The sequence below is a fragment of the Microcaecilia unicolor genome, chromosome 2 (assembly GCF_901765095.1).
Source record: "Microcaecilia unicolor chromosome 2, aMicUni1.1, whole genome shotgun sequence".
NCBI classification, from domain to species: Eukaryota; Metazoa; Chordata; class Amphibia; order Gymnophiona; family Siphonopidae; genus Microcaecilia; species Microcaecilia unicolor.
The window spans coordinates 81,544,636-81,568,868 of NC_044032.1; the positions used below are offsets into that span (position 1 = coordinate 81,544,636).

Here is a 24,233-nt window from a genome sequence, read left to right on the forward strand (position 1 = left end):
ACTGGCCACCTCTGGATTGCAAGACTGGATTGCCACTCCTCTCCTCCACTCTTTTGAACAGATTAATAATCTATTTAAGAAAATTTCTTTTTGAAATTAAGACAACTGCAGATTATTCGTGCATATTTTCATGAACCTCATTATAGGCTATTGGTTCAGAGTCTTATTTTAGCGCAACTGGACTATTGTAACATGCTTCGATTCCCACTTCAGGCACAGGCAGCTCCTTGTGACTCTGGGCAAGTCACTTAACCCTCCATTGCCCCAGGTACAAATAATAAGTACCTGTATATAATATGTAAGCCGCATTGAGCCTGCCATGAGTAGGAAAGCACGGGGTACAAATGTAAGAAAAAAAAAAAGAGATCATTTGCAATTACTTCAAAATACAGTGACCCATTTGATCATTAGACAGAATACATTAGATCATGCATCCCCTCTGTTGAAAGAACTACATTGGTTGCATATTCAGGCATTAATACTTTTTAAATCCTGTTGTATTATTTTCAAAATTTGGTATGGTCTAACATCAGGGCAAAAGATTTCAAGAGTGACAAGTGAAATGTGTCATAGATTCACAGGGTAGAAGGTAACTTCAGTTGGTATGTCACTGGTCCAACCTGTTGGACAAAAGGATATGGCCCGATAAACCAGGGGGCAAATTTAATAGAAGGAGTCTTGAGATATAGGTTCTGGGTGGACAGCCAGACTAATCTCCTGAGTGGAACAGAGGAGCAGGGCATCTCTTCTTATCGGCCTGCTTCTTATACCTCTGTGTAACCCGAATCAGGAGTTCCTGCATAGTTTTCCAGAGATGAGGAAGGGATTTGATGGTGGCCTATGCTGCCGGCACAGAAGGAGATAAGAGTACACGCAGGGGAACCCTCGGATGTTGCAATTAATATCTTAAATGGCAAGGCCCCAGAGAACTTGCTCACATGGCTCTTATAGCAGAATTCAGCCCAGGGCAGCAACTGGGACCAATCGTTGTGTTGATCCAAGACATAGCTATGCAGGAAGGTTTTCAGAATATGACTGACCCTCTCCATCTGGTCCTTGGTCTGTGGATGATAACCAGATGAGAACTCTAACTTGATCTGCAATGACCCACATAGCATCCACCAAACCCTGGAGGTAAATTGGACTCCGTTAAACCATGCAGGCAAGAGATCTCCATGAAGACGTGCCAAGCAAGTGTGAGAGCAGAAGGTAAACTGATCAGAGGACCATTTTAGAAAACTAGTCTACCACAACCCATATGGTGGTGAATCCATCTGACTCTGGAAGATCTGTGATGAAATCCATAGCTAGGTGGGTCCACGGTGTCTCGGGTATCAGGAGTGGTTGGAGAAGCCCCCATTGGTGGGAGTGGGATGACTTGTGACATATTGCCCTGTCTGTGCCCATCACAATGTCTTGTACGTCTCTCCCCAGCTGCGGCTACCAATATACTAGGGAAATGAGTTCTAGCATGCCCTGAACTCCTGACTGACTGGAAATTTTGGACGTCCACCACTTCCACACTGAGTCCTGAAGCCATTTTGGCACTATAGTCTTGATTGGAGGCACCAGTTCTGAGACTGCAGTCTTAATCTTGGCAAGATCCAGGATGGTCCGAAGGTTGGAACTCTCCTCAGTAGTCTCCAGAGACCCGTATATTTGTCTGGACAGAAGAACACCCAAAAGTCAAATCGGAAAAAGAACAGAGACCACTGGGCCTGGTGAAGGTTGGGTATTCAGGCTTCCTATAGGTATAGACGGTTCTTATGATCTGTAGTCACAGTAAACGGGTGCTTTGCTCCCTCAAGGAGGTGGCTCATTCCTCTAATGCCATCTTAATGTCCAATAACTCCTGGCATCCAATTGTATAATTTTTCTTGGTAGGTGAGAATTTCCTAGGGAACAAGGCACAAGGTAGCAATTTTCCTTTGATGTCAGACTGGGAAAGGATGGCATTAGCTCCTATAGAAGATGCATCAACAAAGAAGGGCCACTCTGGGTCAAGATTATGAAGAATCAGGGCTGCCGTGAAGGCTTGCTTCAGGAGGTCAAAGGCTGCGGTTGCCTCCTCTGGCCAGTCTCAAGTATTAGACTCTTTCCCAGTCAGAGCAGTAGGGGTGCAGCAATGGAAGAATAATTCTGAATAAACTGCCGACAATAGTTCATGAAGCCCAAGAACCGTTTCAAGACGTGATGGCCCTTGGGGCAAGGTCAGTCGTGAATGACCCATCTTCAGACCTTGGTCAATGTAGCTCAAAAAGGGTAGTTCATTCCGCTCAAAGATACATTCCTCTAGTTTAACGTACAAATGATTGTCGCACAGACGTAGCAGGACCGTTGACTTGTTCCTGGTGTTGGGCAAGTGTTCTAGAGAAGATCAGGATATCACCCAAGTATACCAGGACATATTTGTAGGGCAAGTCCCGGGTTATGTCATTCTCAAAATTTTGAAAAACAGCTAGGACATTGGAGAGTCTGAATAGCATAACTAGATATTCATAGTGGCCATCCCTGGTGTTGAATGCAGTCTTCCATTTGTATCCCTTACAGATACAAATCAAGTTGTATGCTTCTCTGAGGTCTAGTTTAGTAAAGATTCAAGTCCCTTGAAGACAGCTGAACAATTATCCAAGTCTATCCAAATATAGACTGGGTAAATGTGACATCGGGACACGCTAGAGAGGTACAATTCCTTGATGAAATCAAGGACAGCTTTATGGAGCAGCTGGTGCAGGAGCCAACGAGAGAAGGAAAAATTCTAGACTTGGTCCTTAGCGGACCGCATGATCTGGTGAGGGACGTTATGGTACTGGGCCGCTTGATAACAGTGATCATAATATGATCAGTTTTGATATCGACCTTGAAGTATCTATACACAGGAAGTCAAATACGTTAGCATTTAACTTTAAAAAAGGAGACTATGATAAAATGAGAAGAATGGTTAAAAAAAACTTAGGGGGGCAACTGAGAGGGTAAAAACTGTACAACAGGCGTGGATGCTGTTCAAAAATACCATCCTGGAGGTCCAAGGCTAAACATATTCTGCGAATTAGAAAAGAAAGACGGAAGTCCAAAAGACAGCCGGTGTGGTTGAAAAGTGAGGTGAAGGAAGCTATTAGGGCTAAAAGAAACACCTTCAGAAAATGGAAGAAGGAACCGTCTGAAAATAACAAGCAGCAGTGTCAAAGCAAATGCAAGGCGCAGATAAAGAAAGCCAAGAGGGATTACGAAAAAAAGATAGCATTAGAGGCAAAAAAACATAGCAAAACTTTTTTTCGGTATATTAAGCCGGCAAAAGAATCGGCTGGCCGCTGGATGACCAAGGGGTAAAAGGGGCGATCAAGGAAGATAAAGACGTAGCGGAGAGATTGAATGAATTCTTTGCTTCGGTCTTCACCGAGGAAGATTTGGGTGGGATACCGGTGTCGGAAATGGTATTTCAAGTGGACGAGTTTGAGAAACGTACTGACTTCACAGTAAACCTGGAGGACGTAATGGGGCAGTTCAGCAAACTGAAGAGTAGCAAATCTCCTGAACCGGATGGTATTCATCCTAGAGTACTGATAGAACTGAAAAATGAGCTTGCGGAGCTACTGTTAGTGATATGCAATTTATCCTTAAAATCGAGCGTGGTACCAGAAGATTGGAGGGTGGCCAATGTAACGCCAATTTTTAAAAAAGGTTCCACGGGAGATCCGGGAAATTATAGACTGGTGAGTCTGACGTCGGTGCCGGGGAAAATGGTAGAGACTATTATCAAAAACAAAATTACACAGCACATCCAAGGACATGGATTACTGAGACTGAGTCAGCACGGCTTTTGTGTGGGGAAATCTTGCCTGACCAATTTACTTCAATTCTTTGAAGGAGTAAACAAACATGTGGACAAAGGGGAGCCGGTTGATATTGTGTATCTGGATTTTCAAAAGGCGTTTGACAAGGTACCTCATGAAAGGTTACAGAGGAAATTGGAGGGTCTTGGGATAGGAAGAAAAGTCACATTCTGGATTAAAAACTGGTTGAAGGATAGGAAACAGAGAGTGGGGTTAAATGGGCAGTATTCACAATGGAGAAGGGTAGTTAGTGGGATTCCTCAGGGGGCTGTGCTAGGACCACTGCTTTTTAACATATTTATAAATGATTTAGAGATGGGAGTAACTAGCAAAGTAATTAAATTTGCTGATGACACAAAGTTATTTAAAGTCGTTAACTCGCGACAGGATTGTGAAAAATTACAGAAGGACCTTACGAGACTTGGAGACTGGGCGGCTAAATGGCAGATGATGTTTAATGTGAGCAAGTGCAAGGTGATTCATGTAGGAAAAAAGAACCCAAATTATAGCTACGTCATGCAAGATTCCACGTTAGGAGTTACGGATCAAGAAAGGGATCTGGGTGTCGTTGTCAATAACACATTGACACTTTCTGCTCAGTGTCCTGCTGCGGCTAGGAAAGGGAATAGAATGTTAGGTATTATTAGGAAAGGTATGGAAAACAGGTGTGAGGATGTTATAATGCTGTTGTATCGCTCCATGATGCGACCGCACCTTGAGTACTGTGTTCAATTCTGGTCGCCGCATCTCAAGCAAGATATAGTAGAATTGGAAAAGGTGCAGCGAAGGGCGACTAAAATGATAGCGGGGAAGGGACGACTTCCCTATGAAGAAAGACTAAGGAGGCTAGGGCTTTTCAGCTTGGAGAAGAAACAGCTGAGGCGAGACATGATAGAGGTATATAAAATATTCAGTGGAGTGGAACAGGTGGATGTGAAGCGTCTGTTCACGCTTTCCAAAAATACTAGGACTAGGGGGCATGCGATGAAACTACAGTGTAGTAAATTTAAAACAAATTTAAAACAAATCTTTCTTCACCCAACGCATAATTAAACTCTGGAATTCATTGCCGGAGAACATGGTGAAGGCGGTTAGCTTAGCAGAGTTTAAAAAGGGGTTAGACGGTGTCCTAAAGGACAAGTCCATAAACCACTACTAAATGGACTTGGGAAAAATCCACAATTCCAGGAATAACATATTTAGAATGTTTGTACGTTTGGGAAGCTTGCCAGGTGCCCTTGGCCTGGATTGGCTGCTGTTGTGGACAGGATGCTGGGCTCGATGGACCTTTGGTCTTTTCCCAGTGTGGCATTACTTATGTACTTAAGTAATTCGGTTATCAGTGGAAGTGGGTATTTACTCTGGACTGTGATGGAATTTAACCATGATAGTCAATACAAGGGTGTAGGGTTCCATCCTTCTTCCCCACAAAGAACCCCGCACCTGCTGGGGAAGTGGAGAGATGGATGAAACCCCTCAATGTAGACCAGCATAGCCTCAGTCTCAGGGACGGATAACGGGTAGACACTACCCCTGGGAGACATCTTCCCCTGGCAGAAGGTTGATGGAAAAATCATAATCCCAATGTGGTGGGTCTCAGCTTGCTGTTTTAGAAAATACATTGGCATAGGTTCTATAAGACTGGGGTAACCCCTCCAAGACCTTCATCCCACTGGTGGCTACAGGGATGGCTGGAAGAACCAGATCAAGAGAACAGTGTAGGCAGGATATACTCCAGCATGAGGGCTCCTCCTTTTCCCAGTCAATTCCTGGATTGTGTTTTTGAAGCCAGGGGAGCCCTGAAATGGGGTTAACCTCCATCTGGAGGCCATAGAAGACAATGGCTTCCTTGTGGAGGTCCACAATTCTCAGGCATATTGGCACTATTTTAGCCTTAATATGCCCCTGAATGTTCCCATATAATGAGAAAACTGGTACAGGCCTAGAAAGTTCCCAGGTAGAGATGTTGTACTTCTGGACAACAGCCTCATCAATGAAGTTCTCTCCAGCTCTGGAGTTGATGAAGACCTCTTTAGTAGGTGATGCCTGGGTCAATTATAGAGAAACAAGAACCAGAAGTTGAGTGTGGGGAATCTGTGAAAGGAATTCTAGCACTGTCTCACCAGCCAAGGCTAGGCCACAAACTGTCCCAGCTTTTTGGGGCATCTGAAAGCATAGTAGCCTCTCTCCCCTCAATACAGACACAGATTCAGGGTTTGACATCATTGTTCCTTCTGGTCTGAGAGGGAAGATTGATCCACTTGGATGGGCTCTCCAAATTCAGCAAAAGAAAATGACTTAGTAGGTAAGCAGAGGGCCTGCTGAAAACTGGGAGCCAGATGGACCATTTTGTAGAAGGATTGCTGCACCTGAGCCTGCTTTTGAAACCACATGTCCACTTGAGTACACAGGTAGACAAGGTCATCCAGTGTCGCTGGAAGTTCTCATCCAGCCAGCTCATCTTTAATCTGGGATGCCAGCCCATGCCAGAACACGGTGACCAGACTTTCATTATTCCACACCAGCTATGAGGCCAAAGTACGGAACTGAATAGCATAGTTGACCAATGTTTAAGACCCTTCTTCATAGGTAAAGAAGTTCAGAATTTGCGGAGGACGTCTACCCATGCTCCTCAAATATCTTATGGAACTGTCCTAGAAACTCATTCACGGGCTCTACAGCACCGGATCGTTCCACTTCCATTATGGAGAAGCCCAAGCAAGGGCTGAACCAGAGAGAAGCAAAATGATATATGCCACTCGAGATCTATCAGAAACAAAGTACTGTGCCTGAAGCTCAAAGATTATCTGGCATTGGTTGAGAAACCCCCTAAAGGCATTAGGGTTCCCATCATACCAAGGTGGGGGTGCTAGTCTGCTGAGGTAACTATCGGACCAGGACTGGCTATCAAGGGTAGAGGAGCCATGGAATGAAGTGCTGCAGAACTGTGGAGGTGGTCCATATGCAGGATCCACTCCTGGACTACAGATAGAGCTACTGGAGTTGGAGAGCCAGCTGTTAATGCAACTGCAAGCCGGTGACTCAGTTGAGCTCATGGCCTTCGCAATCTGTAACAGATCTAGAAAGGTGAGCCCTTGGACAGCCATCGAGCTCCCAACCAGGAGGTCAGGAGGTTCCTGACTGACAGCAAATGAGTAACTACTTGTTATGAGAAGTCCCACGGATGTCTCTGAAAAGAGCCCTTCAGGACAAGCCCAGCAGAACCGGGACCTGGGATGGCTCTGGCAACCAGAACTGAGAGGCTGGGCTGGAGACATGAATGCTGGACTGAGCTGGAGGCAAAAGCATGGAGGCTGAGCTGGAGGCAGAACACTGGACAGGGCTGGACACAAGAATGCTACCAACAAAGACAAGGCTAGAAGTTGCGAAGGCAAGAGCAGAGGGGATCAGGTACTTTAAATACCTCCAACTGGGTGATGTCATCAGGGAGCGCCGGCATCCGCCAGAGGCTGCTGGTCCTTTAAATAGAATACTTTGGTGCAAGCTCGAGCCTAAAGAAGCTGCTGGCATTGTGATGTAGCAATCATTGCTGGCCTGGGAAGCGTCAGAGTCACCAGAGGCGGCCACGTAGGAACTCACTGCGATAGGGGGAGGTTGCAGAGACCCAGAAGATGCTGTGAGGTATGTCGGGGAATGGGAACATGGCCATGACCATGACATTCGGGTACAGGTAGAACTCTTACATCTTCTTCCATAAAGACTAAAGCAAAGAATTCATTCAATCTCTCCACTATGATCTTGTCCTCCCTGAGTGTCCCTTTTGCTCCTTCATGATCTAATTGTCCCACAGATTCCTCACAGGCTTTCTGCTTCTGATGTACCTGAAAAAGGTTTTTTTTTTTCTCTACAGTAAGTTTTTCTTCATATTCTCTTGTAGCCTTCTTTATCAATGCTTTGCAGCTAGCTTGACAGTGCTAATATTGCTTCTTATTTTCTTCATCCGGATACTTTTCCATTCTTTGAAGGATGTTCCTTTGGCTCTAATAGCCTCTTTCACTTCACCTTTTATCCATGTGGGTTGTTACTTGCTCTTCTTTCCACCTTTGTTAATATGTGGAATAATCTGGTCTGGGCTTCCACAATGGTATTAACAACATCCATACCTGATTTAAAATCCTAACCTTTGCAGCCGATCCTATTAGCTTCTTTTTAACCCCATTTTCCTCATTTCATTGTAGTCACCTTATCAAAAATTAAACGCTGCTACAGTAGATTTCCTTAGTGACTTTACTCCAGATATCAGCTCAGATTTGTTCATGTTATGATCATGGTTTCTCAGTGGATCCAACACGATTATCTCTTGTACCATGCTCTGCATTCCACTAAGGACTAGATCTAAATTAGATCTCCCTCTTGTTGTTTCTTGGACCAGTTGCTCAATGAAGTAGTCATTGTTTACATCTAGGAATTTTACCTCCCTAGCGCTCTCTGATGTAACATTTATCCAGTCAATATTGGGGTAATTGAAATCACCCATTATTATAATGTTGCCTAATTTACCATCTTTCCTAATTTCTGTAAACATTTCTTCATCTGTCTGTTCATTCTCTCATAATGGAACAAAACAAAAACGTTCAGGGCTAAAAGTTAGACAGCTGGGTCTACACTTGTTTCAATCATGACTAAGTCACAAAAAGGTGCCCTAAATGATTAGATGACCACTGGAGTGATTAAGGCATACCCCTCCTCCCTTTACTCCCCCAGTGGTAACAGACCCCCTCCTACCACCTATAGATATGAAAGAAACAGTAGATACCAGCTTCTGTGACAGCTTCAGATGTTATATCCAGTCCTATTAGAGCATCAAGCAGATCCCTGGAGTAGCCTAGTGGTCAGTGCAGTACAATGTAGAGAAGGGGACCCAGGCCCATATCCCACTCTGTTACACTTGTGGTGGAAAGTGTACGCCCACTAAAAACCTACTGTAACTACATATAGGTGACACCTGCAGACATAAGGGCTATTGTAGTGGTGTAAAGTTGGGTACAGTTGGTTTGTGGTGGGTTTCAGAGAGCTCACTATACAATATAAGGGGTAATGGTGAAATATGTACCTGGGACCTTTTATGAGAAGTTCACTGTAGTGCCCCCTAGGATGCCCCACTGCTCTGCTAGGATGTCTGTGTGGTCAATCTACTATGAATGCTAGCCCCCCCATACATCTCAAAGGCTTGGTTTTGCTCATTTTCCCTTGGACTTTTTTTCCTTTTGAAAATGGTCCAAAAAGATATATGCACTGAGCATAAATCTGGTTTGAAAATAGCCATGTTCACTACTGGATTTTTTGGATGTTTTCCTAAAACATCCACAATCGGATTTAGATATCATATCGAAATGCCCCTCAAAATCAACAATCAAAGAATTTGATTTAAATCATTTATCACAAAAATTATTAAAACAATAAATCTTTAATGTTTTTCGAAAAAGAAGGTATGATGGAATTTGTCTTAATTCTACCTGGAGATCTTTCCACTGTTTAATTCCCTAATATACTGGAAATGAAAGAGCATGAACCAGTCCTTCTAGGCCCACGCCTTGCAAGATTTTATATATTAATGTAACCAATTTAAAACTAACTCACTTTTCAATTGGAAGCCAATGCAACCACTTTAACAGTGGAGTAACTTGATTGTACTGTCTTGCTCGAAAAATTAGATGGCCTGCTGTATTCTGAAGCAGCTATAGTGTAGTCCGCAATTTCACTACATAGGGAGATACAGTAATCCAATAGAGGCAATATCATTTTTTTTCCTTTTGAATATGGTCCAAAAAGATATATGCACTAAGCATAAAAACATCTAGTAAATGGCAATTTTCAAAACAAAGTTGAACATTTTTCTGATTTGAAAATAGCTATGTTCACTACTGGATGTTTTAGATGTCTTCCGCAAAACATCCACAATCGGATTTAGATGTCATATCAAAAATGCTCCTCAAAATCAACAACAAAGAATTTGATTTGAATAATTTATCATAAAAAGTATTAAAATAATAAATCTTTAATGTTTCTCGAAAAAGAAGGTATGATGGAATTTGTCTTAATTCTTCCTGGAGATCACTGTTTAGTTCCCTGATATACAAATGAACTTTCAAATATTGATTTGAATCGAACAGATTTCATCATAGGATAACGAGAGTTTGTACAATTACCTGGAAATGAAAGAGCATGAACCAGTCCTTCTGGGCCCATTCCTCGTAAGATTTCATATATTAATGTAACCAATTTAAATCTAACTCACTTTTTAATTGGAAGCCAATGTAACCACTTTTAAGAGTGGAGTAACTTGATTGTACTGCCTTGCTCCAAAAATTAGATGGACTGCCGTATTCTGAAGCAGCCACGGTCTACTCCGCAATTTCACTACATAAGGAGATACAGTAATCCAATAGAGGCAATATAAATAGCCTGAACCACTATCCTAAAACTCTCTAGGATTAAATATGAGCGTATTGCACACAGTTGATGCAATCTAAAAAGATTTCTTTACTAGCTCATTTATCTGTACCTCAAAAGACAACTTAGAATCAAGACATAGACCCAAAAACCTTGAACTTCCGTTCTATATCAAGTATTTCATCAGAGTGCAACACAATCAAAACTTACTTAGTTTTCTGCTTATTTAACTTTAAAAAATTATTGTACGTCCAGTCATTTATCCACTGAATAACGTTCTGTATGAACATATTCATCTCTTCAAAATTTACACACACAGGACTTAAAATTAAAATATCATCTGCATAAGAAAACAAAGACATTCAAGTTAGACAGAATCTTCCCTAATGAACTCATATAAACACTGAACAACAAAGGTGAAAGTGAGGAGCGCTGTGAGACACCACTGATGAAACTGAATTTTGACTCTCATTTCTTTGAAACACCTCTATAGTAGGGCAGTATATATAGCTAAGTTACTTACCTGTAGCAGGTGTTCTCCAAGGACAGATCTTGTGAAGTGGGACAGTAACAGTCTCTCTAGGTGGAGAGTCATAGTCCAGAACCTTGAACATCTCAGCCCTGGCCTCATCCTCAGACTCCAACTGAATTGGAATGGCAGCCACCATCTCCTTCACAAAAGCAGGAAAGAGAGACTCTCTGGTGGAGACTTGTCCCTCTCCTCTGGTGGGGAGGAATCTGATAGAATACTATAGGACTCCTCCTCTGAGAAGTACCTTGGATCATTATCAGACACCCATGAGTGGTCAGTATCGGTGTCAGCAAAAATCATTTCATAGGTGGGCTGACACCGAGCCTGCCTCAGATAGGAGGAACTAAATCCCTGCCTGGAATGGCATTGAGATGCAGGCTCCATCCTCGACTCAGGTGAAGCTTCCTCCATCAATGTCGAGGGGGTACCCGCATGGGTGGCTGTCAACACCGGTACCATATGTGGCACTGGCATCAGTGACCTCACCACAGGCTAAGAGCCATGCGGGCCAGATGGAAGAGGCGTGGCTGGTGCAAGCACCCCTAATACCAATGCACTCTGCTGCAGAAGCTCTGCCAAGTGTTCCTGGAGCATGGCCTGGATCCACTCACTGAGGGTCAACATCAGGAAAGGCTGGGGTGTCAGGTCAGAGACAGCCTGTTGAACCACCAGTGTCAATTTGAATACCTGGTCCAGGCTACATGGAGACCTGCACACCGGCACATCCTCGATGGAGAGGGAGCGCTCCTGGTGCCGATGCTTCTCGGGTACCAGATCCCTTGGTGCCCCAGTGCTCCCAGCACAATGCATCAAGGGGGAGTAAAATCCCTTCCCTTTTTCCCTTAGTGGCATGGGTTTGACCACATTGGCCTGCAAAATGTAAGAGAGCACCTACAGAAGCAATTCCCAGTGCTGAGAACTTAAATGTGTGGCTCTCAGGGGCCAGTTTGGAGGAAGTGTTTGCTAATCAAGAGCGTAATTTGACCAGACTATTTGGAGGACCCACTGGTCTGAGATTACAAGGGTCCACCTTTCTTGGAAAAAATGTATCCTCCCTCCTACCGAAGGTCATTTGGCATGGTTACTTTGACAATGGTTATGCTCTGATGGAGCCAGTCAAAAGTTCATCCCTTGATTTCACTGGAGAGCTGACTGGATTTCTTGAATCATCTGCTGCCTCAGATAGGAGTGAGAGGACTAGGCTGATTGGGAAGGGTGGGTAGCAGGAGTAGTATGGTCTCCTCTGATCAGTGCCCAAATATCTCCCAAAAGAGGAGGATGCAGCGAGAGTGAGCCAGGAAAGTGACTTGATGGTCAACATGTTTCTTAATGAGGTCAGTGACCTCCTCCACCTTGTTACCAAAAAGGTTATCACTCCAGTAGGGGACATCCGCAAGCTGTTTCTGAACCTGTGGTTCTAAATTGGAAGCACACAGCTAGGCGAATCCTTGTGTTCCTATACCTAAAGCAGAGGACCTGGACACCATGTCAAAAGTTGTCCCTGCCATGTGCTTTCTGCACTTCCACTGTTTGGCTACTAACTGACAGAACTTTGCAGCTTTCTCGGGTGATCCTTTTGGACTCTATACATAGTCAGTTTTATGAAGAGTGTACAGAAAAAGGGAAGGGAGGTCTCCCATGTCTCTATCTGCACAGCCTTAAGGATGTTGTGTATGGGCACTGTTATAGCTTTCTTAGGAGGGGCATCAAAGTCCAGGATGTCCAACATTTCTGCCCTGGGCTCATCCTAACCTCCAACTTAAATGGGATGGCCTGAGCCATTTCCCTGACAAAACTGGTAAAGGACAGCTCCTCAGTGGGAGACTTTCTCCTTTCATGTGGCAGGGAGGGATCTGAAAGAAGTTCCAAAGATCTCGCCTCTGAAAGAATTTCAGGTTCAGAACCCCAGAAGTGATCAGTATCAGACTTAGGAAAATTTTTCTCTATTTGAGCTCTCACTTGCTTCAAGCTACTAGACCGATGGAGAGGCTCCACATGGGAGCACTGAGGAACAGTATGGGGATATGGAACTCAAAGAAGCTTCCTCCCCCAAGGAGCCGGACACCATCTCAGCCAGAACTAAGCCTGACAACCCTCCAGGCATTGGTGTCTATGCTTGGCCAACAGTGAGAGCATGGGTCTTCTCATGGCCCTGAACTGCTCCTCAGAGACTGGCACCGGTAAAGGTGGGAAATTGGTCAGTGTAGTCAGACCCACAGAAGGTACTGGGGCCAAGTCAGAAGACTGGTCCCACTCTGAAGGAGGCTGGCGTGACAGCGCTGAATTCTTGGAGGGAGAGATGCCCCTCTCAGGTACCAGTGATGCTGATATCCTGATGCTCCTGGCACTGTGCTTCAAAAGGAACTGATGCTGATGCTTCTTGGACTCCATTCGACAAATGGCAATGGATTCCTTTGGTGCTGATGAGGATATTATCAAATCCTTAAGTGCCTTTGGGACAGGATCCAACGTTGCATGGCCCATATGGACATTATTGATGCTCAATATCGAGGCAGGTGGAGATTTCTTGATGTTCATGCATCCCCATGTCCGAAGCAGCTCCAAGAGTCATGGGGACTGATGCCTCTAATGCTGATGTCTGTGATGCTTTCAACTCTTGATGGCTCTCTTAGTCATCTATCAACATTATGGTCAGACCTCATATGACAGGTACCAGTTGTGAATGTCTGTAAGAGACATGGTCTTGCCATGCTAGGAACACTTTTTTTTAAATCAGGAGTTCCTGGGACATATCGGGTAAAATAGTCAAAGTGAAATCAAATGGTTCAATGATTGAAAAAAATATTCCCCGACTAGAGCACTCAGACATAAGGGGGCCGCAAGCTGTGGAAATAGAGGAAACTTAGAAGTGCCAGCAAAAACTAAGGAAATTAAAGGAGTGTGAACAAGACACTGGTCCCACGCTGCACTTACAAAAAATAGGCAATTAAGGCTGACAGAATTTTTTAAAAGCCCAGAGCCGTGGAAAGAGACACGGATGTGCATCTTCCCTGCACTGGCTGGTCCCTTGTAGCAGCAGTGGAGGGGAGAGTCACACAAAGATGCGCAGTAGTACTTCTACAAGATTCTAGAAGAAGCTGGGGTATTGCTCTATACCGGGCTTTATCAGATGATGTCACCCAAATGTGAGAAATTCCCTGCTTGTCATCGGAGAACAACTTTCCCTCAGGTCTTTCTGAATGCTCAGAAGACAGCAGCACTTTTGGCATGCTAATCTCCAAGGAGCCAATGGCTAGTTCAAGAGAAACCCAACTGTGCCTAGAGATGTCAGGCACTTCTGCCCAAAAATGATCTGGGAGAATGTGTAGAACCAGATCATCTTTGAGAAGGATCACTTGTCCTTTTTGTGTGCCAAAAAACATTTTCTCTACCTCATGATGATTTTAGAGATAGTTCAGGCATTCCATGACTCACAAGGACATGTAAGTACAGTGCTTACACTTGGCTAGATTATACTCGGAATCTAAGGAATTTCCTAGGATCTTTCTACCACAAAGTGGGCAGAGATGGAAACCAGACTTCTGTGTCATGCTGAATTTTTCCTTCCCTTTTATCCCCCACAACAAACAAAAGAAAAAGAAAACAATGAAAAATGTTGGGAAATGCAAGACACAAGATTTTTAAAATATCCTCCCAAATAGCTGGAAGAGCTTTGTTTTTGCAACTGTTCAGCAAAGTAGAAAATAATGAAACCGAGGAGCTGAGCTGAACACTGCACATGGGAAGGGCTGCACATTCTCAGAACTTTATATTAAACTCTGAGCTCTGAGAGAGCGGTTCCATCTCAGCAACATGATGTGACTGACTATCCTTCTCAAAAGAAAAAGCATCAGCTCATCTCAGAGGACAGCTGAAATTCTGTAATAAAATAACTTTTGTTTAATGAGATTGTGAGGCTTACTTACCCTCTAATCATAGCAAATGACTCATCGCTGGAGAAAAAGGACGCCCCTGGAAGGACTGTGACAGTTTCTTTACCTGAAAAGGAATAAAATAATGGATTACATTTGTACAGGTTACAGGTAGTTTTCTTTGTTTTAATGGTGAATTATTTTTACAACTGTCGGGTACAGCCATGGGAGCGGCTTTTGCCCCCTCGGTGGCCAATTTATTCATGGCCAATCTGGAAGAAAAATTGATCTATCATCTACCCCGTTTTCAATATGCTAAATGTTGGTGGAGATTTATAGATGATGTTTTCATGATTTGGGATTCATCTGAGGAAGAATTGGAGCAGTTTGTTCAAGATCTAAATCTGTGCCATCCAACCATTAAATTCCAGCATACGGTACATCCCTCGGAAATTAATTTTTTGGATGTCAAGGTAATCAATAATGGGGGTCATTTTGACACTGATGTGTATGTAAAACCGACTAACCGTAATTCATTGTTATGGTATGATAGTATGCACCCAACCCACATCAGAAATAATTTGCCCTTTACACAATTCCTTAGGTATAGAAGGATATGTGATACCCCTCAGAAAATTAGAAATTCTGCAAACCATTTGAAAGAGAAATTACATGAAAGAGGATATCCGACTAAAACTATTAAACAAGCATACAAGAGAGCCTTATATAATCATCGAGAATATTTATTGGATACTAAGGTTCAGGATCAACAAGATGAGAGACAGCGGATTGCCTGTATTATGCAATATACTGCCTTATCTCCAAGAATTGCTAAAGTGATCTATAAAAACTGGAGAATATTGTCTGCCCATGAAGCATTTTCTGGGCAGAAATGCATGGTATCCTATTCTAGACAAGCTAATCTAGCTGACATGTTATGCCATTCAGATATAAGTATCAAGAAATTAACCGGTCAGGGCAGACATTCTAAGTGTGGGAAGTGTATTATGTGTGACATGATGGAAGAGACAGATAAATTTTGGGACCCTATAAACAGAAAATGGATTTTTCTATGACATAGTACTTCATGTATATCGAAAGCAGTAATATACATGATTACATGTCCCTGCGGCTTACGCTACATTGGTCAGACGAAGAGAATGTTCAAAGTGAGACTGTCTGAACATAAACATGCCATAACATCTGGAAAAATTCATATGCCTTTAGCTAAGCATTGCACAGAAAAAAATCATGCTTTTGCAGAGTTGCGATGTGGGATTATAGAATATCTGGAACCCAATGGCAGAAGAGGAGATATATCTAGTCTTGCACCAAAAAGAACAAAAGTGGATTTATTATTTACAAACCGTATCTCCCAAAGGATTAAATGGACCTATGGAATGGGAGGCATTTTATTGAATGACATTATACATTTTGAAATGTTCCTCTCTTCTATCAGAGAAATAAATGTTTTTTGTCTGCTAGGTTGTGGTTGCTTTAAGATTGAGCAGGTTAGCAATGGTGTAAGTGAGTGATGTCATCTATGGGTAGAGTTCCTCTGAAGGCGTCTCATACAAACATTAGCCATTTTGAGCACATTGTTTGCTATGGATAACTTGTAAAGCAGTTTTTATGCACTGCTATGTATTTCTCCTGATGAAGATAGCGAAACAGAAGGATTTCCTACTGTTGAGAAACAAGGAAATTGGACATTTTTGCCAGAAGGATAATATAAATTGGACACTTTAATATTGGAGAAACCCCACAGACTGTGAAAATCTTATGAGGCTGTACCTCTGTCAGGACAATTTGGATGTTCTGAGCTAAGTAAAGTTTATTTTTTGTTAGAATTAGAATCCATTTATTAGTAAGGATGGAAGTTTAAGCAATTCTAGTAATGCTATATGAGTTTTTGCTCTATTTTGAGTTTTCTTTACTTTACTTGCAGGAAGGCTTCTCTTTTTGAATGAGGATTTTAGTCTAGTGAGGGATTGCTAATTAGTGTCTATTTGGGTGATTTATATTCATAGTGAGATTTAGTGTTGTGGGTATTTGGATCTGTATTGTGTTAAATTGTGTTCCCCCCCCCCCCCCCCCCCATCTGTTTTTTAAACACAGACTTTTCTCCCACTTCTTTACAATTTTTGAAATATTCTGGGAGTTTTTCTCTGTGTTTTTTTTCTTGGAAGGTGGTGGAAGCCTGTGATGGTAATATCTACAGTGGAGCATAAAAGTCAGGCTCCCTGTTACACTGAGGCTATTTTTTAAAGTTTAAAATATTTTATCTTTCAGATCTGAATCCCCAGTGTGACACTATATTGGACTGATGTGTTTGATAGTTTCTTTATTATAACTACACACTCGGTGCAGATTGTTTATTTGTGAGAATTGTTTTAAGAATGCAATTGGAAATGATGTATTTTCTCTCATCTCGCAATTTAAGAAAACTAATTATGTTAAAGGATAAGTTGGCCTTCTTAGCACCACATTAGAAAACTCCTACAGCTGTGTGTTAGAGAGAGGTCATGGCTTTTCCTATGGTATCGAGAGCAAAATTACTTAACCTGGAGCAGGTATTGTCCGAGAGCAGCAGGCCAAGTATTGTCACAGCTGGGTCCTGTCATCCAATAGAGCCTAGTGCGGATGCTGACTAGCAAGATTAAGGGCCAGATGCACTAACCCATGTAAAGAGCCCTTTCCTTACCGATCCCTTAGCGAATCGGTAAGGAAAGGGCATGAAAGAAATTGCATGCAAATGAGCTGCTCAATGTTAGCTCATTTGCACGCAATTTCCTTCCTAAGGAGGGGAAGCCAGTCGGCCAGCTGAGCATGAGCAGAGCAGCCAATCGTTATGCAGGCTGCTCTGCGCATGCCAAAGACGTCCTTCAACAACAAAAAAAAGGACGTCCTTGATGAGCACCTGGACGTTTTCCTTCAGCTTTTGTGGTGGGCGTCCTTCTCGGACGTGTGTTTCTTACGTGCCTGAAATAACCACAGCCATGGAGGTTATCTCATCATTCTCCGTCCCCTCCAAGGTTGTTTTCAGCTTGCGCCCCCCCCCCCCCAGGATCGGGACATGCAAACTGACAACAACCTTGGAAGGGACAGAGAATGTTGAGAGAACCTCCATGGCTGTGGTCATTTCAGGCACGTAAGAAAAACACGTCCGAGAAGGATGCCCATCACAAAAGCTGAAGAAAAATGTCCAGGTGCTCGTCAGGGACATCCTTCTTTTTTATTTGAGTGAAGGACATCCAAGTGTTAGGCACTTCGACGTCCTTCACTCGGGGGGGGGGGGGGGGGGGGGGGGGGTGGGGGGGGGGGGGGGGGGGGGGGGGGGGAAAGGACGTCCTTGACGAGAACGGATGTTTTTTCGTCAGCTTTTCTGATGGGCGTCCTCCTCTGTATAGTCCTGCTCAGCAGCCCCAACGAGAGGTGCAGACCTCCCGTTAGGTTTTCCACGGTGCATGGAGTTGGAAAACGGCTGTGCATCTGCTAATTAGCTCATTATAATAACCTGTAGATCATTTGCATTCCATTTTCGTTAACTGCTACCGTGACAGGAAATGGCTCTGGGAACCCGTTTGTGCATGTCCCGGTTTACTACTTGCATGCTAAACTGGCTAGAACTGGTTTAAAAACCACATTGCTGGCTCGTTAAGTTTAGTGCATCTACCCCCTAGTTAGAATTTTCTAGCAACATCCCACTGTGCACATGCACTGGTTCCTTCCTGCCCAACGTGCAAAACTGGGCTCCTCAGTCATTTAACAAAAGCTAAAGAATATAACTCCAAGTGGAGGAGGAAGGGTTAAGTGAGAATAATTGGCCTGCTCTCCTCTGTAAACATCTGCTACAGGTGAGTAACTTTCCTTTCTCTGAGGATAAGCAGGTCATTGTATTCTCACATCTGGGAATCCCTAGCTACCAGGCTCACCAAAAACAACAATGCTAGGACAATAGGGACTCAAAAGGTCGAGGCCTAAAAGTCAATTAACTTGAACCTATTTATATACTAATTATGAAGGTGCAGCCTGGAATAAAAGAAAACTGGGCCTAGGGTAGGGGAATTGGATTCTAGACACTGAACAAATTCTTCAGAACTGCCTGCCCGAACCGGCTGTCACATTGGGTATTCTGCTCAAGGCAGTAATGAGATGTGAATGTGTTAACAGATGACCATGTCACAGCTTTGCAAATCTCCTCTATGTAGGCCGATCTAAAGTGGGCTACTGACATAGCCATGGCTCTGGCATTATGAGACTTCACATAACCCTCCAAAGTCAGTCCAGCCTGGGCATAAGTAAAGGAGATACAATCTGCTATTCAATTAGAAATTGTGCATTTGCCAATGGCTACCCCCATCCGGTTTGGGTCAAAAGAAACCAAAAGCTGGGTGGACTGTCTATTGGCTTTAATTCACTCCAGATAGAAGGCTAAGGCTTGTTTGCAATCCAAAATACATTCTTGCCAGGACTGGCATGTGGTTCTGGGAAAAATGTTGTTGGGACGATTGACTGATTAAGATGGAACTCCGACACTACCTTAGGAAGGAACTTAGGGTGTGTGCGGAGAACTACTCTATTGTAGTGAAACTTAGTGTAAGGTGGATCAGATACTATGGCCTGAAGCTCATCAACTCTGTGAGCTGAAGCGACTGCCACTAAAACACAACTTTCCAGGTCAAATACTTCAGATGACAGGAATCAAATGTCTCAAAAGAAGCTTTCATCAGCTGGGTAAGGTCAATGTTGAGATTCCATGAAAGCAGGAGGTCTAACAGGGGACTTTCTTAATAACAAACTTTGCATGAAGTGAACAACTAGAGGCTGTACAGAGACGGGCTTACCTACCATATGGTGATAAGCACTAATTGCACTCAGATGAACCCTTACAGAGTTGGTTTTCAAACCAGACTCGGAGAGGTGTAGGAGGTATTCAAGTAGTTTTTGTGTAGGACAGGTGGCGGGACACACCAGACAGCAAACCTCCTCTACTTAAACAAGTAACAACTCTTAATGGAGTCTTTCCTGGAAGTCAGCAATATGTGGGAGACCCCCATTGGAAAATCTAAGGATTCAAATACTATGCTCTCAATATCCAAGCTGTAAGGGCCAGGGATTGGGAAGTAGAAGAGATCCCTCATGCTGCGCGATGAGAGTCTGAAAATATTCTAATCTCCATGGATCTTTGGAGGACAACTCCAAAAGAAGAAACCAGATCTACCTCAGCCAGTAAGATGCACTTAGGATCATAATTCCCTGGTCTTGCTTGAGTTTCAGTAAAGTCTTCTCTATGAGAAATATTGGAGGATATGCATACAAAAGTACCTCCCCTCAATGTAGGAGAAAGGCATCCAACACTAGTATGCTATGTGACCTGAGTCTGTAACAGAACTGGGGGACTGTTTTGAGATGAGTGGCATAAAGCTACTACTACTACTACTTAACATTTCTAAAGCACTACTAGGGTTACGCAGCACTGTACAGTTTAACAAAGAAGGACAGTCCCTGCTCAAAGGAGCTTACAATCTAAAGCTCCACTCTCAGAAGATCTTGTGGGCTAAGACCATGTTGAAAGACCACTCGTGCAGTGGCAAAACCCTGCTCAGTCTGTACTCCAGGAAGTTGTTCTTTCCTGGAGGACCATTCTGTAAAGAAGGGCCCACTGACATATTCCCACTGCTTCTTAACACAAGGGGCAGGATCCCACACTCCCCTGCTTGTTCACATAAAACATTGCAACCCAGTTGTCCGTTTGAATGAGAATAATTTGGTTCTGTATCCGATCTCTGAAAGCCTTTAGAGCTTTCTTAATGGCCTCCAGTTAAAGGAGGTTGATAAGGAGATCTGTTTCCTGAGCAGGCCATGAGAACTGAGTGTGAAGCCCATCCACATGAGTTCCCCATCCCAGGTTGTGTGCATCCATTGTTAGCAACTTCTGAAGGGATGGAACTTGGAATGGTAGTCCCACAGTCAAATTTGTTTGAATTATCCACCAGAGAAGGACATGAGCCAACTCTGGAGGAATGTGGATGACATCTGTTAGATTCCCAGCCACCTGAGACTACTGGGAAGCTAGGGTCCACTGAGCATCTCTGATATGGAGATGTACCAAGGGAGTGACATGCACTGTTGAGGCCATGTGGCTTATAATCTCAACATGTGCCAAACTGTGACCTGCTTGTTGCTTTGAACTTGTGAGGCAAGTGTTGATAAGGTTTCTGCTCTCGCTTGTGGAAGAAAAACCCAAGCTTGCAACATATCAAGCAGGGATACTACGGTCTTAAATTGTTGGATTGGGAGAAGATGGGAATTGGAGTAGTTTATGATTAACCTAGGATCTCCAACACCCGAACAGTTAAGCACATTGACTCTGGCGCCTCCTGTGATGTGCTCTTGGCCACCCAATTGTCCAGATAGGGAAACATGTATACTCCCAGTTTGCACAAATACACGACAACTACCATTAGACACTTGGTGAATACCCTGAGAGCTGACATGATGCAAAATGGTAGAACGTGATACTGATAGGGACGTCATCTAGCTGATGGCAGCCTACCCAACAAGGTTCTCCAAGCCCTGAGCAATAAGCTATCTTTAGCGACTCCACAACTGTTATTTTTTTGGTCAGTCTGGAGCAGTGAGAATAGCTAAAGATGGCAGAAAGCAATGTGTCTGGGCGTAAGGCACAGACAGATTTGAAAACCTTTGCCTTTCAAGCATAGAGCACATCAGAGCACGGGGACGCCAAGATGGCACTGGCTTTGTCTTCGCCTCAAGGCTATAGTACAGGAGAGAGACCAACTGTCTGAACAGCAAGCTATACTGAGTCAGCCAGACATTCAAACTTGGATGGTGGATTTAAAAACAACAATGGAGAACCTCAAACAGGAACTTTTAGTGGATGTCGTGAGTCTACATAAAAAAAATTGATGACTTTTGAGGAGCAAGTAATCCAACATGATCAGGATGTGGCAGCATTGATTAAGTGTGCAGATACGTTGGATTCAAAATATGATAATCTCTTGTCTCGTATAGAGGATGGTGAGAACACAGCGCGCTGAAATAATCTGCGTGCACGGGGTGTCCCTGAGGAGCTACAAGAACAAGATCCACCTACTCTTATGTTGCAAGTCTGCTAGCAGTTCCTCAGGGCCATGGCCCCAACTGTTGAGCTGCCTACTATTGACTTTGAAAGAGTTCACCGAGCTTTGGGGCCCAAGCCGGTGGGCAGACCCCAAGATATAATTGCATGCTTTTTGCAATTTCCCATTAAGGAGCAGATTCTTCAAGCAGCGCGTAAGGTGGGCCATATCACCTAGAATGGCACCAAAGTGGAATTCTTTGCAGATGTATCAGCCATTGTCATATGCAAGCGGCGTCCTGTCATGCGACGCCTCTCTGACAATAACATTAAATATTGTTGGCTGTACCCTTTCAGTCTATCCTTTGACTTACTTAATAAATAGATCAAAGGTGGTCATCCTTCAGAAGTGCTGACACTCCTTAAGGAAGCCAAGTTAAAGCATGACGACATGTCGGCATCTGCTGCGGTGGGAAGAGTTTCCTTCGACTAGCACGAGATGGCAGAGGGGAGACCAGAAGAGCCGTTTACACCGCAGCCCTACCACCTCTTCGCAGCCAGCCTGATTATCCCTGCCTGTGCTGGTCGGGCTACATCTATGTGACATTCTACTTCCTGTGGAGGAATTGTCTGGTTGTTATATGAGGGATCACTGGAAGCATAGAAGCTTACTTTGGACTTTCAGCTGTCATGCTCAGTTGGAGAAGTACCTCTATGCTGTTACATTGGCGGGTGTTTTTTATGTGTGCTTTTCTTGACTGACAGGAACTGTATTTTCACTCTTTGATATATGAATTGTGGAGTTTGAATGGAGGGAGAAAAGTCGGGGGATGGCGTTTTTTCTCTCATAGACCTTACTATGGGGGGGCCTGTTGACAGTGGGGTTATGGGGATGGGGTAGGGGTTAGGGAGGAGGTTGATGGGAGGTAGGGGTAGAGGAGATGTATGCTGCGAGAAGGTGGGTTTGTGGGTTGATGTGTGTAGTATGGGTTGCTGGGATGAATGATAATGTATGGATATGTGCTTGGCTTGTGCTAGGTGATGGTGTGGAGACATATGACTATCTGCATACTTTATAGATTTTGAGGTGTTGAAATGCTGGACCTTTAATATTCAGGGCCTTAACACCCCGAACAAGAGACACCTTTTCTTTAAAGAGGCAGAGAGACTTCAGATGGATATAGGTTTTATCCGGAAACACATTTTTTACCGAAGCACAAGGCCCTTTTCTGCCATAAGAGATATTCTAAGACCTATTTTGCTTCTAATAGATTGAAGCCTAAAACTATTGGGGTGTGTATATTATTTGCCAACTCTCTTTCTCCTGTGGTACATGAGGTAATTAGGGATAAGGAAGGGAGGAATTTGCTTCTTAAAGTGGAGAGTGGTTGGCAACTCTATACCTTGCTTAATTTATATGCCCCCAAAGTTGAGTAACAACACATTTTTGGGTCACTCAGTAAACTTCTTGTCGAAAAGGAGGAGGGTCAGTTATTGGTTGGTGGGGATTTTAATATCACCCTAAATGTGTCTTGGGACAACACTGCAAAGGTGGTGGTCTATGGCAGGGCAGATAGGAAGCACATGCACAATCTTTTGTCCCAATCGGATTTAATTGATGCTTGGAGATTTCTTCATCCCAATGACAGAGATTATATGTTCCATTCGAGGGTTCATGATTCTTACTCTCAAATTGACATGTGGTTGACAGGCAAGGAGATGGTCTTGCGAGTACAGGCTGTCACTATTGAAGTGATGACTTGGTCGGATCATGCTCCGGTTGTTTTGAGGACATGGGGCCTCAGGAAAGGAGGTTGTGGCGTTTGTCAGATGCTTTGCTTCAGGTTCCTCTACAAACTCAGCAGGTAGAAAAAGATCTAAAAGAATATTTTGAGTTTAATGACCCAAAGAGGGTTTTCTCCTGAGACTTTTTGGGAATGTTTGAAAGCTGTCATATGGGAGAAATTAATTGCTCTATCAGCCCAATGTTATAGAGAGTGTGTTCAGAGGCACTCTGAGATTCTTCAACAGCTCTACTCTCTAGATGAAGCACATAAAAAAGGGAGTGATAGATCTTCTTTCTTTGTTGCCTTGGATTGATAGGCTCTGAACAGAGATCAGCGAGTTAGACCTGTCTGCCATTAATGAGAAATTGCTTACCCTGCGGCAAGGGTATTTTGAGAGGGCTAATAGAGTGGGTAGCCTACTGGCCCATAAGCTTCAGATAAGGGCACAACATAATACAATTCTTAAGATTCGAGACACATCAGGATGTGAACATAGCATCCCAGAGGCGATCAAAGAGGTATCTGTTTAGTTTTACCAACAATTCTACCAGTCAAAATGGGAGGCCTCTCCTGAAGAATTTGATCAATTTTTTGAATGGGTTGATCCGCTGGGGTTAAATCCAGCGGAGGTAGCCCAGCTATCGTTCCCCATAACTGAAGAGAAGGTAGGATGGGTGATCAAAGACCTGCCCCATGGGAAGGCCCCTGGAT

General features: G+C 43.6%; 1 protein-coding gene across 2 annotated transcripts in view; it reads right to left on the reverse strand.

Moving 5' to 3' along the window:
* The window catches only part of OXCT1 (3-oxoacid CoA-transferase 1), a 468,078-nt gene that overhangs the window by 268,260 nt on the left and 175,585 nt on the right, over positions 1-24,233 (reverse strand). For both annotated transcript variants that reach the window (XM_030193084.1, XM_030193085.1), the window contains exon 12: positions 14,706-14,778. In XM_030193084.1, the coding sequence (XP_030048944.1) occupies positions 14,706-14,778 (73 nt within the window). The remainder of the gene's footprint in view (positions 1-14,705; positions 14,779-24,233) is intronic.